This window comes from Nycticebus coucang, unplaced genomic scaffold (assembly GCF_027406575.1).
Source record: "Nycticebus coucang isolate mNycCou1 unplaced genomic scaffold, mNycCou1.pri scaffold_57, whole genome shotgun sequence".
Taxonomy (NCBI): domain Eukaryota; kingdom Metazoa; phylum Chordata; class Mammalia; order Primates; family Lorisidae; genus Nycticebus; species Nycticebus coucang.
The window spans coordinates 157384-173395 of record NW_026515585.1 but is presented as its reverse complement, the minus strand read 5'-3'; the positions used below and the strand labels follow the sequence as shown (position 1 = coordinate 173395).

The 16012-nt window shown below is 40.3% G+C and overlaps 1 protein-coding gene across 1 annotated transcript in view; it reads left to right on the top strand.

The window, feature by feature from the left end:
• LOC128579470 (putative ankyrin repeat domain-containing protein 20A4) overlaps positions 1-16012 on the top strand; it is an 86276-nt gene that overhangs the window by 49551 nt on the left and 20713 nt on the right. Inside the window, exon 12 of the mRNA XM_053581548.1 lies at positions 15825-15918. Within this exon, the coding sequence (XP_053437523.1) occupies positions 15825-15918 (94 nt within the window). The remainder of the gene's footprint in view (positions 1-15824; positions 15919-16012) is intronic.

Sequence of the window (16012 nt, the reverse complement as noted above, 5' to 3'; positions counted from 1 at the left end):
AGGGACACTGAGTTTTTTTTTATGAAGTTCTTATTATTTTTATATCATAATTTTTTTATCGAATCATAACTGTACATTACTGCTTTTATGGGGTACAAGGTGCTGATTTTAGACATAATTTGTAATGCTTATATCAAACTGGTTAACATAGGGTTCACCTTACTTAATTATTTGTTGTGTTAAGACATTTATACTCTACTCTTAAAAGATTTGACATGTACCCTTATGATATGCACCATAGGTGATGTCCCACTGTTTACCTTCTCTTCACACAGCTTCCCCCTTCCCCTATTCTCCCCCTGTCTTCCCTCTTTCATTCTGGGCTATAGTTGTGATTCATCATTCATATAAAAGTATGGGGGATTATATATTTGTTTCATAACAGTACTGAGTATAGTTTTTCTTCCATTCTTGAGATATGTTACTAAGAACAATATGTTCAAACTCCATAATGTGAACATAAAACGGTCAAAGTCTCCATATTTTTATGGCTGCACAATATTCCATGGTATACATATACCACAATTTGTTACTTCATTCAGGGGCTATGGGCACTTGCACTTCTTTCATGACTGGGCAATCATGAACTGTGCTGTAATAAACATTCTGGTGCAAATATGTTTGTTGTAAAATGATGATTGGTCATCTGGATTTATTCCTAGCAGAGGCATAGCAGGATCAAATGGTAGGTCTACTTTTAATATCCTAAGTGTTCTCCAAACCTCTTTCTAAAAGGGACATATTAGATTGCATTCCCACCAGCAGTGCAGAAATATTCCCTTCTGTCCACATCCACACCAAAATCTGTAGTTTTGTGATTTTGTGATGTGGGATACTCTTCCTGGAGTTAGATGATGTCTCAAAGTGGTTTTGATTTGTATTTCTCTGATGATTAAAGATGATGAGCGGTTTTTCATGTGTCTGTAGGCCATGCGCCTATTTTCTTCAGAGAAGCTTCTGTTCAATTCTCCTGCCTAAAATGAAATGTGATCAATAGTTCTTACCTTACTAATTAATTTGGGTTTTCTGTTTAATCTAATTATCAAATCATTGTTGGAAACATAACCTGAAAAAATCTTCTCCCATTCTGAGGACCGTGTGCTTGCTTTATTTACTTTGTTCTTTGCTGTGCAGATGTTTTTTCGTTTTATCAGATCCCTGTAATATATTTTTGGTGTTACTTCATTTGCCTGGGGACTGGGGTCCTCCTCATAGCATATTCTTCCAGGCCAATTTTTTCAAGTGTTTTCCCTGTCCCTGCTAATAGTATTTTTATATTTTTTGTCTTAAGTTTAAACTGTTTATCCAATGAGAATCCATTTTTGTTAATGGTGAAAGATGAGGGTCCTGTTTCAGTCTTCTACAAGTCACCAGCCAATTCACCCAGTACCATTTGTTGAATAGGGAATGTTTTCCCTATTTATGTTTTTGATATGCTTATTAAAGATCGAATGATAGTAAGTGTCCGGCTTAAACTCTTGGTTCTCTATTCTGTTCTATACATTTACCTTAGTATTTTTGTGCCACTATCATGCTGTTTTGATCACTATAGATTTATAGTATAGACTGAAGTCTGGTAGGCTGATAGCTACTGCTTTGTCTTTATTTCTGAGTAATGTCTTGGCTATTCAGGGTTGCCTGCATTATAGATGACCATCCCTTCACCCTGAGTCTATATTTATCTCTTAAGGTAAATTGAGATTCTTATATGCAGCAGATATATGACTTAAATTTGTATATCCAGTCAGCAAAACTGTGCCTCTTTAGAGGATAATTTTAGCCATTCACATTAATTGAGAATATTGATAAACCTGGTAGTATTTTGGGTATCAATTTTTTTTAAAGTCCAGTAGGCATTTTTAATCCTTTTGCAACAGTGGAAGTTGGATTTTGATCAAAAGTTTCTGAGTGAGTTGACTTTGCAGGTACAGGATTGTGCTGGTCACTATAGAGGATAGGATTGAGAATATCCTGGAGAGGTGGTTTCTTTATGGAAAATTTCTTCAACATGTGAATGTCATTAAAGTATTTAACTTCTCCATCATAAATGAACCTCAGTTTAGCTGGATACAGGATCCTGGGTTGACAGTTATTTTGTGTTAGGAGGTTAAAGGTTGATGACCATCCTCTTCTAGCTTGAAAAGTTTCAATAGAGAGATCTGAAGTCATTCGAATATTTTCCCCCTTGTAGGTTATGGCTGTCTTACATCTGGCTGCTTGCAGAATTTTATCCTTCATATTAATTTTGGCAAAGTTAATTATTATGTGTCTGGGTGATGCTATATTTGGGTTGAGTCATACTGGGGTTCTGAAACTGTCTTCTTTCTTCATTTCAGAATCTCTTGCCATGTTTGGTAAGTTCTCCTCGATTATCTCTTGCAGTAGAGCATCTCAGGGCTTTCAAAGCAACCTCATCCCCTTCAGGAATTCCTATAAGGCAAATGTTAGTTTGCTTTGAAGTGTCCCAGACCTCTCTGAGAGAATGATCCATTTTTGCTCTCCCTTTCTCTTCCACGTTGAGCATTTGGAAGCATTCAAAAGCTTTGTCTTCATTGTCAAAAATCCTTTCTTCTGCCTGCTCCATTCTGTTACTGAGGGATTCTACTGTATTTCTCAGATCTTTGAGGGCTTCAAATTCTTGCCTCTATGTGTCAAAACTTTGTTGATTTGTCTTTTAATTAATTGAATTCTTGAGACAACTCAATTCTCACAGAATTTGCATTTTGTCCTGGCTTTATAGCTGTATGGGCCAGGCACTATTTGAGTTCACAGAAACTATGGCTCAGTCCCACCCTGTGTTGTTGCTGCTGCACCTATTCTCATGTAGCTGGCATCTCTGACTACACTGCACTCTATGCTGGGGCGGGTTCACTTAGAGTTCAGAAACTCTCAGTTTCGGCCCTTCCATGGGCTGATGCTGTTTCCCTGCCTGCTTTTGTCCCAGCTAAGCTCCCCTGGGGGACACTTGCATCTTGGGCTCACAAATGTAGCATTTCTGACTCAGCTCTGCCCTAGGAGTGTGCCATCTCTGCATGCACATGGATTCTATTCTCTGTTCCTGCCATGACACTCCAAGGCAGGTATCACCTCAGGCATATCCTTTGCTCAGGGGGCCTTTGTGTCCATCCCACATCTGTTTCGCCCATAGCCGCCACCAGAGCAGAGGCCCAGCTGCCTCTGCTTGCTAAGAGAGGTGGAAAATGTTTCTCCAAAACATCACCAGGGGCATGAGCCCTATTGATCCCACCACTGCCGCTGCTGGGCTGCCATGTGGAATGCCATCTCTCTCTCTCCTGTATGGCTCCCATGATCCACAGTCCCCAGTTTCCACCCATGCCTCCATTTCAGCACAGACTTGTAACAGCCCACACCCTGTCCACACCTCTCGAGAAAATGCCCAAGATTATGGACTCCATGGGGGACAGGCTTCCAGACCACGGCATGAGAGTGGAGGGGAGTGCTGGAAGTTCAGAATTGCAGGTAGAGTCTATGTTCAGTTTAATGCCTGGAGGGAGAGTGCCATGGCACACTAATGGGTCCTCTCTTGGGAAGGAGTTCTGGTTTATAGAGTGTCTCTCCCATGGGATAAAATAGGAAGAGCTATGAACTCTGCTTGCTTGCTTGTAGAAGGGATGCTTTGATATGTGCTCTTTAGTCTTCACCCTTGGCTCAGCTCTAAACCATCAGCTTACTTGCTAAACTTCTGTCCTTTAACTCTCCTTCTGGATGGGTGCCTCTGTGGAAATCTGGTTCCAATCAGCCATCTTGCCTCCTCCCCCACAGTGGATATTTTCAATCATTTCACCATTGTGGATATTAGGTTTCATTCATTTTCTGGGCGAATTTACTTTAGTGGTAGACCATTAAGCTGATCATAATGGAGGATGAGTCTGAGAATTTCCTGGATAGCTGGCTTAGTTATGGCAAATTTCTTCCACATGTGTATGCAGGTGAGGTATTTGATTCCTCCATCACAAATGAAACTCAGTTTAGCTGGATACAGGATCCTGGGCTGAAAGTTCTTTTCTTTTCAGAGATTGAAGGTGAATGACCATCCTCTTGTGGCTTGAAAATTTTCAACAGAGATATCTACAGTCATTCTAATTTTCTTCCCCTTGTAGGTTATACTTTTGTTATGTCTGGCTGCTTGCAGAATTCTCTCCTTCATTTTTACTTGGGTATAGTTAATTACAACGTGTCCAGAAGATGCTTTATTTGGATTGAGTTGTGCTGGTGTTCTGACACTATCTACTATCTGAATTTCTGTATCTTTTGTCATGCTTGGCAAATTATCCTCCGTTATATCTTGGAGTAGAGGATATAATTTGAAATTATCCCCTTCACCTTCAGGAATTCCCATTAGGTGAATGTTTGGTCTTCTGAAGTGGTCCCACAACCCTCTCACCAAGTAATCCATTTTTGCTCTCTACTTCTCTGCCTCTTTGAGTGTTTTAGAGCCTTCAAAAGCTTTCTATTCAACTTTGGAGATCCTTCCTTCTGCCTGCTTCACTGTATTACTGAGGGATTCTACTGTATTTCTGAGTTCATTGAGGTCTTCATTTTTTTTCCTCCTTATGTCTAAATCATTGCATATTTTGTCTTTGAATTCATTGATTTCTTGAGACAACTTTTGAACTACTCCTTGTATTTTTAATTCCAACTTTCGTTCCATTCTATTAATCTTATTTGCCATCCATATTGTGAATTCCTTTTCTGACATTTCAACCATTTGTTTATGAATGGCATATTCTATTGTGTCTTTTTTGTCATTCCATGGGGTTGTTAATCTACCCTGAGTATTCATATTACCAGAGTATTTCCACTGGTTCTGCCCAATGATTTTTTTTTTTTTTTTGCAGTTTTTGGCCATGGCCAGTTTTGAACCTGCCACCTTCAGTACGTGGAGCCAGCATATACTGCATATACTTGTCCTTGAGCCACAGGCACCACACCAGCCAATGGTTATTTTTTACATTTTGCCTGGAGATGCTGCTAAAGTGAAAATGGTTTGAGGGATCCCTGAGTTGTAGTTCACCATCCTTTTATGAAAAAGTTGGAACTAGTGACTGTGGCTTTTTTCCCTACAGCTTTACAGAGGTCTCTTTCCATCGTGCATCCTGAGAGTCTGGGGACATGGTAGGTGTGATGGGGCTATGTGGCTCTGTTTTGTATTCAGCCAGCCTTTATCCAGTCCTAGGGAATCAGTGGCTTTGGTCTGAAATCTTAGCTGGGGAGAGATAAAAGCAACTAAGACACCCCACCTCCAAGCAGCAACAACTTGAAGAGGAGCATCAGTCTCTCCCATTTCAACCCTACCAGGGTTCAACCTTGGAGCATCCCCAGGTAGACAGCCCAGGTCAGGAGTTCTAAACTAATTGTCCTGGGCAGCACAATCACTGTTCATGTGGGAGAGTTGAAAATGTCTCCAACAAGCAGACAGCAGGGGTTGACTAGCAGTTCAAATATGACTTGTTCTGGTACTCCATGGAGTCAGAAAGGCCTACCCAGCAAATGAGTTAGTGCAGGGAGGTTGGAACTCCTTCCCCACTTTCACATCTGCCATGAGCAGTCAGTGTTAATCCTGAGGATCTCTTGCTGAGTTCCCTCCAATGAGCAAATGTGCCAGGGATCTGTGCCTGCCAAAGTCAAAGGGGAGTCAATGATTTCTTACCCAGGCCGTTGCATTCTGCCACCAGCACACAAAGGGAGCTGAATCCTGACACCCTTTGGTGCTCATTGGAAACTGGGTCATGTTTTCCCTGAGTCTGCTCCAAGGTGGGGGTTGACTCGGTGTGTGATTTACTCCCTCAGAGAATGCAGCTCTCACCCAGCCACACTCCTCCTCTGGTACCACTGTGGGGCGAGGTTGGGCTCCCTCTAGTGGTCCATAGAAGTGGTGAGATAGCTTCCTAAAATTTTACCATGGAGGGAGCAGGGTACCATCACTGCTGCTGTTCCACCACATAGGTCCCCAAGCCTCTGCCAGCCGCTACTATGTACTTGCTGGCACTGGGCCAGTCCTCTGCCCCTTGTATCTCTCCACTTCTTCTGATGTCACATTTTTAGCGCACCTGCCCCATGGCCCATACAATGCCCAGCCCTAGCAAAGAACCACCAGAAACTCTGAGCTCTGCAGGGGTTAGACTTCCAGACTTCTAGGCCTGGGGAAAAGATGGACTGAGAGTTCAGAATAGCAGGGAAAATACTTGTCCAACTTTTATGCCAGACAAGAAAATGGCCATGCTCACAGCTTTATTGTGTTTGTTCTGATTATTATCGTTCTTTCTTTGTGGGAGCTTTTGCTGAAAGCTGTCTCCGTAGAGAAGTGGCAGGAAATGGGAACCCCAAAACCATTAATGTGAAAATAGATGTCAGAACTATGCTTCAGTCTAGTGAAGCAAAATTTGTAACTTGATAACGGCAAAGAAATGAAGTGTGCCTCATTCAAGCAAAAGGGCACACTGCTTCTGCTGCTATGGGCACTTATGATGAAGGAAAAACAGTACATGCTGAACATGTTTGTGAGGCATTAGATGAGTTCAGCAAATCTAAGAAGTATAAATCATGAAACCTGAATCAGAAAATGTGCATTTCTCCCCACCACCTAGAGACAGATCATCAAAAGCATATGTGTTTATGAAGCAAACAATAGAGCAAATTATGTAAACTAATCAGAATGAGGAAGGCATGTTACCGGTATAACTCTCACCTTCCGAAAAGAAAAAGTTCAAGTTCCAAACGAGGTAGATGGTTCCCTTCCCACTGCTGCTTTTTCCTTTGTCAGTTGTCTGGTCCATTCTGATTTTTCAATTTTGTATGTTTCATTAATCACATTTATTCACCATTTTACTCTTACCTCCTACAATGAACAGAAAACAGTACTGAGGGTCACCATCTTCATCATGATTTTTATGTTCATTAATATAATGTGTAGACAAGAAAATGTACAAGAAAGTGCGCAGAACAACTTAGGAGATTCTAATAAATGTGTTCTCTGTTTTCATCCTTCACTTTTTATTTTATTTTATTTTTTTGTAAATGATTTTATTTTTTTATTTTATTATTTTTTATTATAGTGTGATCATGGGGCACCATACATTTGTTTTATGAACAGTTTGACACATTTTCATTAGACTGGTTAACATAGCCTTCCTGGCATTTTCTTAGTTATTGTGTTAAGACAATTACATTCTACATTTACTAAATTTCACAAGTACCCTTGTGAGATGCACCACAGGTGTAATCCCACCTATCACCCTCCCTCCACCCATCTTCCCCTCTCTTTCCCCTCCCTCTCCCCATTCCCCATATTCTTAGGCTGTAACTGAGATATAGCTTTCATATGAAAGCCAAAAATTAGTTTCATAGTAGGGCTGAGTACATTGGATACTTTTTCTTCCATTCTTGAGATACTTTACTAAGAAGAACATGTTCCAGCTCCATCCACGTAAACATGAAAGAGGTAAAGTCTCCATCTTTCTTTAAGGCTGCATAATATTCCATGGTGTACATATACCACAGTTTATTACTCCATTCATGGATCGATGGGCACTTTGGCTTTTTCCATGACTTAGCAATTGGAATTGGGCTGCAATAAACATTCTGGTACAAATATCCTTGTTATAATGTGATTTTTTGTCTTCAGGATATAAACCTTATAAACCTAGTAGAGGAATTATAGGATTGAATAGCAGGTCTATTTTTAGATCTCTAAAGGTTCTCCAAACATCTTTCCTAAAGAAATGTATTAATTTGCATTCCAACCAGCAGTGCAGAAGTGTTGCCTTTTCTCCAAATCTACGCCAACATCTCTGGTCTTTGGATTTTGTGATAGGGGCTAATCTTACTGGAGTTAGATGGTACTGGAGTTAGAAGGTAGTTTTGATTTGCATTTCTCTGATGATTAAAGGTGATGAGCGTTTTTTCATATGTCTGTAGGCCATGCCCCTGTGTTCTTCAGAGAAGTTTCTCTTCAAGTCCTTTGCCCAGCCTACGATGGGATCACTTGTTCTTCTCTTGCTTATATGTTTGAGTTCTCTGTGGATTCTGGTTATTAAACCTTTGTCGGAGACATAACCTGCAAATATCTTCTCCCATTCTGAGGGCTGTTTGCTTGCTTTACTTACTGTGTTCTTGGCTGTGCAGAGCTTTTTAGATTGATCAGGTCCCAGTAGTGTATTTTTGAAGCTGCTTCAATTGCCTGGGGTGTCCTCCTCATAAAGTACTCGCCCAGACAGATTTCTTAAAGAGTTTTCCCTGCACTCTCTTCTAGTATTTTTATCGTCTCATGTCTTAAGTTTAAACCTTTTATCCAGTGAGAGTCTATCTTAGTTAATAGTGAAAAGTGTGGGTCCAGTTTCAGTCTTCTACAGGTTGCCGCCAGTTCACCCAGCACCATTTGTTAAATAGGGAATCTTTTATCCACTGAATGTTTTTAACTGGCGTGTCAAAGACCAGATAATGGTAAGTGGCTGGATTCACCTCTTGGTTCTCTATTCTGTTCCAGACATCTACTTATCTGTTTTTGTGCCAGTACCATGCTGTTTTGATCACTTTCGATAAATACTAAAGTCTGAGGTCTGGTAACGTAATTCCTCCTGCTTTGTTTTTATTTCTGAGTAATGTTTTGGCTATTCGAGGTTTTTTTTGATTCAATATAAAACTAAGTATTATTTTTTCAAGATATTTAAAGTATGACAATGGGGCTTTAATAGGGATTGCATTAAAATTGTATATTGCTTTGGGTAGTATGGACATTTTAACAATGTTAATTCTTCCCAACCATGACCATGGTATGTTTTTCCATTTGTTAATGTTTTCAGCTGTTTCTTTTCTTAGAGTTTCATAGTTCTCTTATAGAGATCTTTCTCGTCTTTTGTTAGATATACTCCCTAGTATTTCATGTTCTTTGGCACTACTGTGAATGGAATAGAGTCCTTAACTGTTTTTTCAGCTTGACTGTTGTTGGTATGTATAAAGGCTAATGATTTATGAGTGCTGATTTTGTAACCTGAGATGCTGCTGTATTCCTCGATCACTCCTGAGAGTTTTGTAGTAGAATCCCTGGTGTTTTTCATATATACAATCATATCGTCTGTGAAAAGCATAAGTTTGATCTCTTCTGACCCTATATGGATACCCTTGATCACCTTTTCTTCTGTAATTTTGATGGCTAAAACTTCCATCACAATGTTAAAGAGCAGTGGAGACAATGGGCAGCCTTGTCTAGTTCCTGATCTGAGTGGAAATGATTTCAGTTTAACTCCATTCAATATGATATTGGCTGTGGGTTTGCTGTATATGGCCCCTATCAATTTAAGAAATGTCCTTTCTATACCAGTTTTTTTAAGTGTTCTGATGATGAAACGATGCTGGATGTTGTCAAAAGCTTTTTTCAGCATCAATTAAGAGAATCATGTGGTCTTTGTTTTTTATTTTGTTCATGCAATGAATTATATTTATAGATCTATGCATGTTAAACCAGCCTTGAGACCCTGGGATAAAACCGACTTGGTCATGATGTATAATTTGTTTGATATGTTGCCGGATTCTCTTTGTTAGGATCTTGTTGAATATTTTTGCATCTATATTCATTAGTGATATTGGTGAATAATTTTCTTTTCTTGTTAGGTCTTTTCCTGGTTTGGGGATCAGGGTGATGTTTGCTTCATAGAACTTGTTGGGTAGTCTTCCTTCTTTTTCTACGTTTTGGAACAGGTTGAGTAACATAGGTACTAGTTCCTCTTCAAAGTTTTGGTAGAATTTTGACGTGAAGCCATCTGGTCCCAGGCTTTTCTTTTTAGGGAGATCTCGTATGGTTGATGCTATTTCAGAACTTGATATTGGCATGTTCAACAGTTCCACTTGATTCTGGCTAAGTCTTGGAAGGTGAAGTGCTTCCAAGTATTGGTTAATTTCCTTCAGATTTTCATATTTCTGAGAATAAAGTTTCTTGTAATATTCATTAAAGTCTTTTGAATTTCCAAGGAGTCTGTTGTTATTTCGTGTTTGTTGTTTCTGATTGATGAAATTAGAGATTTTACTCTTTTTTTGCTGGTGAGGTTAGCCAAATGTTTATCTATTTTATCGACATTTTCAAAAAACAACTTTTTGGTTTATTGATCTGTAATATCATTCTTTTGTTTTTAATTTCATTTAATTCTGCTCTAATTTTGGTTATTTCTTTTCTTCTACTGGGTTTGGGGTTGGAATGTTCTTCCTTTTCCAGTTGCTTGAGATGTCCCATTATGCTGTTATCTTCCTCTCTTTCTGTTCTCTTTAGGAAGGCTTGCAGTGCTACAAATTTCCGCCTTAGGACTGCCTTTGTGGTATCCCAGCGGTTCTTACAGTTTGTGTCTTCATTGTTGTTTTGTTCCAAAAATTTGGTAGTTTCCTTCTTAATCTCATCTCTGACCCAAGTATCATTCAGAATAAGGTTATTTAACTTCCATTTTTGTATATGTGTTTGCAGATTCCTGTTGTTACTGAGTTCAACTTTTATTCCATGGTGGTCCGATAATGATGCAAGGAATAAGTTCTATTCCTTTAAATTTACTTAGGTTGGACTTGTGACCTAAGCTATGATTGATTTGGGAGTATGTTCCATTGGCTAATGAAAAGTATGTGTATTCAGTTTTGTTGTAATGAAATGTTCTCTAGATGTCTGCTAAATCCAAATGTTGGGTGGTTGGGTTTAAATCTAAAATTTCTTTGCTCAGCTTCTTAATGGCAGATCTATTCAGCACTGCCAAAGGAGTGTTGGAATCTCCGACTATTATGGAGCTGGAAGAAATCAAGTTGCTCGTGTCTTTTAGAGTTTCTCTTATAAATTGAGGAGCATTCTGGTTGTGTGCATAAATATTCATAATTGGAATCTCATCATATTGAGCATTACCCTTAACAAATACGTAGTGACCATTTTTATCTTTCTTTACTTTTGTTGGTTTAAAGCCTATTGTGTCAGCAAATAGAATTGCAACACCTGCTTTTTTCTCATTACCTTTTGCCTGAAATATGGACGACCATCCTTACACCCTGACTCTATATTTATCTTTTAAGGTAAGACTTATATGCAGCAAATATCTGGCCTGAGTTTTTGTATACTGTCAGCTATCCTGTGCCTCTTTACCTGACAGTTTAAGTCATTCACATTAATGGAGAATATTGATATGTCTGGTAAAATTTTGGGTATCAAGTTTTTTGAAAGTCCAGTGGACAATTTTAGTCCTTTCTCCACTGTGGAAGTTGGAGTTTGATCAAAGTTTCTGAGTAAGTTCTTTTTTTGGTAGAGGATTGGGGTGTCACTATGGAAGATAGTTCTGAGAATATCCTGGAGTACTGGTTTGTTTATGGCAAATTTCTTCAACATATGAATGCCATTAAAGTATTTAATTTCTCCGTCATAAATGAAACTCAGTTTATATGGATACAGGATCCAGGGTTGAAAGTTATTTTGCTTTAGGAAATTAAAGGTCGAGGACAACCCTCTTCTGGCTTTAAAAGTTTCAGCAGAGACATCTTCAGTCATTCTAATATTCTTCCCTTTGTAGGTAATAGATTTCTTGCGTCTAGCTGCTTTCATTATTTTTGCCTTCATATTGACACTAGTGAAGTTAATTATGATATGCCTGGGGGATATCTTGTTTGGATTGAGTTGTGCTGGGGTTCTGAAACTGTCTGCTATCTGGATTTCAGAATATCTTGACATATCTTGAAAATTCTCTTTCATAATTTCATGGAGAAGGGCCTCTGTGAGTTGCAAGACCACTTCATCACTTTCAGTGATCCCAATGAGGTGTATTTTAGCCTTCTTCGAATTATCCCAGAGCTCTCTGAGAGAATGATACATTTTTGCTCTCCATTTCTCTTCTTCTTTGAGAGTTTGGGAGTGTTCAAACACCTTGTCTTCAATGTCAGAAATCCTTTCTTCTGCCTGCTCCACTCTGTTACTGAGGGATTCTACTGTATTTTTCAGATCTTTGAGGGCTGCAAATTCTTGCTTCAGTGCATTGAAATCTTCGGTGGTTTTGTCTTTAAATTCATTAAATTCTTGAGACAATGTTTGAATTTCTCCTCGAGTTTCTAATTCTGACTTTTGAATTGCTCTTTGGATTTCTAATTCCAGATTTTCCTCCATTCAGTTCATCTTGCTTGCAATCCAAATTCTGAATTTGATTTCTGACATCTCGGCCAGCTGTTTATCAATGGGATCTTCAGCTACATCTGCCATATCTGTCCTTTGGGAGTCGTTGATCTATTCTGGTTATTCATGTTACCAGAATTTTTCCGCCAATTGTGCCCCACGATTACTTTACACCATTTGATTTTTCCTCTGGAGCCTTGTCGAGGACCCGTGCAGTGCTACAGCCTGAGATGTTGGGGATCTATTTGATGTGGTGGGGTTAAGTGGTTCTGTCTTGTTTTCAGCTGGTCTCTATTCACCCCTAGTGAAACAGTTACTCTGGGTTTAAGTATCAGCTGTGGAGTATTACCAGCAATTAAGTCACCCTGCCCCCCACAGGCAAGAATTGGAAAAGAAAATCAAACTTTCTTACAACCACACACCCAGGGAACCATTTGAATAGTCCTCAGGCAATTGGCTCAGTTCAAAAGGTCCAAATCAATTGTGTCAGTCAGCACCTGCCTCAGGTGGGAGAGTTTAAAAGGTCTCTGGCAACTGGAATGCAGGGGTCTGGTGACAACTCAAATATGACTTGCTCTGGTGCTCCGTGAAGTCCGGAGGACCCACCCAGCAAACAGGTTAGTCTGGGAAGTTTGATAGCTTCTTCCCCATCTTGAAGTTCTGTCACACCCAGTCACTGCTAGCCCCGCAGGGCTGTGACCCAGTCAGTTGTCTCCAGTGAGCAGATACTCCAGAGGTTTGCACCTGCCTAAATCACAAGGAAGTCTGTGTCTGCTCAGCCAGGCCACTGCTCTCTGCCTCTATCCATCAGGGGGTGGTGAGACCTGTCAAACTTGGGCACTTGGTGGAGGCTGGGGGGTGTTCACTTTGTTCCAGCTATGCCCTAGATTAATGTTACTGGCCTAACAGAACAACCTTGTTGGAGTTTGTTTCTGTCACAGCTAAATTCCTCTGCAGAAGAGGGGCTGATTTGAATTCCCAGAACCTGTGCCTCAGGTCCTGTCTGTACTCCTGCAGGTTTTTATTCGCAGCACGATCTGCTGTCAGCTCTAGCCTCCTGTCCTCCTTTGTCTACAGGCTGATGATCCCCTGAGGGCCGGGTGCGTCTTATGCTCAGTAGAGTGGTCCTCTTGGTCAGCCCGCTCTGGTAGTTTCCTTGTTCTGCATGTGCTGTTTCTAGTCCTTGTGTTCCACCCAGGCCAGTACCGCCTCAGGCAAACCCTTTACTCATGGGGCCTGTGTTTCAGTCCCAAATATGTTCTGTGGTGGTTGCCATCTGAGAAGATGCCTGGCCTCCTTTGGTTGCCCAGGGAGACAGGGGGAGTTGCCTTGTTGTCGCTAAAGACAGCTGCTGCTCTGTGCCTTGGGGCACTGCTGCTCTGGCGTGATTCCCTCTCAGCTGACCATCATCTCCTCACTCCCATGCCACAGAATCAGCTCTGTCCAGCTGCAGTCCAGGTCCTGTCCACACCCCTCGAGAAATCACACAAGACTCTGGACTCCTGGGGGACAGGCCTCCAGACCTCAGAGTGAGAGTGGAGGGAAGTGCTGGGAGCTCAGAATTGCAGGTCGTAACACAAAACTCATTGAGACCAAATGATCACATAAACAGATACAAAGGCTACCAGCCACACGAGCCCGTAGATGCACAGACAGAGACACATAGACATACAGACAACACCCACGACAACAGCAACCAAAAACAACTACAATAAAAAAAGTGATAAATGTAAAATAATTGAAAAAAAAGAAAAAAAGTGGTGTTCATAAAAAAGTTAAAAAATAAGAAAGGAGAAATTAAAATTAGAAAAAAATGGAAATAAAAATATGTCTATAAAAATAATAAAAAATTAATAATAGCACCTCCAAGAAAATGGTGAGGAAAAAAAACAGAACAAAAAAAAAGAGAAAAAGAAAAAAAGGCACCAATCACACAAATATTATTCTTGTACATATGTAGAAATATACATCTGTATGTATGATGTAGGGATCAATTTTCGTAGGAATATATTTATAATGCAATATACTTTCTGGACACCAGGAGGCGCTGTGAGTGGTTTCCAGGCTTATACCTGATTCACAGTTTATACTGTTACCATGTAAGCACCCTACCTGGTCAATCGCCATTTTGGAGTTTTGGTAAAAGTTTGTCACCTAAGTATTGTGCAACCTCAGCTGCTCTGTTCCAGATGGCACTCCTATCCGACCTCCCAACTCAGTGCAGCAGTCCACGCTTCACAAATCTTTCCACTCTGCTCCCACGTTCTTCTGCAAACTGGCGACTACAGTCGGCTGTGGGTGAGGGTGTTGGCTGCTGGTGGCTCCCGTGGCTGCTGACAGGTCCCGTGGCTGGAGCGCTCGGGGACCTTATTCTCAGTTTTGTGGTTCAGAGTCTCCCTTTTGAATTGGAACTTTTGAGTCCAGCCATCTGCCAGTTTGCCATGCAGCCTGAACTGCCAGCCCCCTCCAACATTCCCCACCAGGGATGCTCTGGTCTATTTAATCACTCCTGTTGTTCTGGGGGAAGGCGTCTGCCATTTTGGATAGTTCAAAATGTCTGTTTCCCGGGCGGTATCCCTTCCCTTCAATTTTCCATTGGGTTGCCGAGCTCTCTGTGGTTTCGAGTAGCTCTCCTTTCGGGTGCCATCCTTAGCTCAGGAGTACATTTTCGTAAGTTGGGTTTTGCCAGTAATTGCAAGCTGCTGTCCCCCATAAGGGAGGGGCCTGCCAGTCAGCATGGCCAACCAGGGAAAAATCTCTACAACAGTCTGTGGTTTTAAATTACGCCTCATATACAGCAATCTGCCAATTCGCTGAGTGTCTCCAGTTGTCCATCCACACCAATAATCCACGCATGGGAAAGGTCCAGACCACTCTTCCTCTCACCTGATGACTTGGGAGACGTCGGCTACACATCCGTCCCGTCTGCCATCATGCTCCGCCTCCATCCTTCCTTCTTTATTAAGGCTTGCCATACTTTCTTGAAGTTGTTTCCTAATTGGGAAGGAGTTGCACAGTGTATGTACTGTTTACTTTTACTTAAACATAAAAATAAGGCAAGTTGTTCTTATCAGAGGATATCTTTTTCTTCAACAATTTTTCCTATCAGTAAATATTTTATCACAAAACATTTTGATGTCTTCAGGGCCTTGTTTAGCTAAATGAAGCAGCATTGACATTTTTGAGCTCATACTCGACATGATGTACTCCCAAGTTGCCCATTATGCCAGTATCTAGTGTTACCACTGACATATTTCTAAAGTGAGAAATATTTTAAGGATGTAATGCCAGAAGTATGATATCCCATGTATTATATTTTTCACAATGTTGATCTGTGTTTGGTGGAGAATGCAAAGTAATGTTATGGAAGGTGAAGTAAGTTCCTTGTTGCTATATAACATGAGTTAATGTTTTGTCTTTGAATATGTTTCCTTTGGCTGCCTATCCTCAATTTACAGAATCAATAGCCATACACAAGTGGAAGATAAGGTTCATCTTGACAGCATATGTATAGCTGAAATGCTTTGGTTTTCAAGACATTCTTCTTTCTTTAAAGGTTAAAAAACTTTGATCTTAGAGTAGATAATTCAAATATTTTTGACAAAAATGATTAGGAAATGTTGATACCACTTATTTTAATTATAAAGTACTTTAAACTCAATGTTGATGTTAATTTTAACAGAATTTATCAGAGAATCTTACCAAGGAGGATCTTAGTGGTTCTTCTTGGACTGGCAATTCAAATGGATATAAGACAGTACCCAAACAAGTAAAGGGTAAGCACTACAACTTACGGGAAATGTCATGTGAAATAATGTTTATTGAAGAACATGAGCACCAAAAACCATCTTGGCTTTTAGATATGTATGG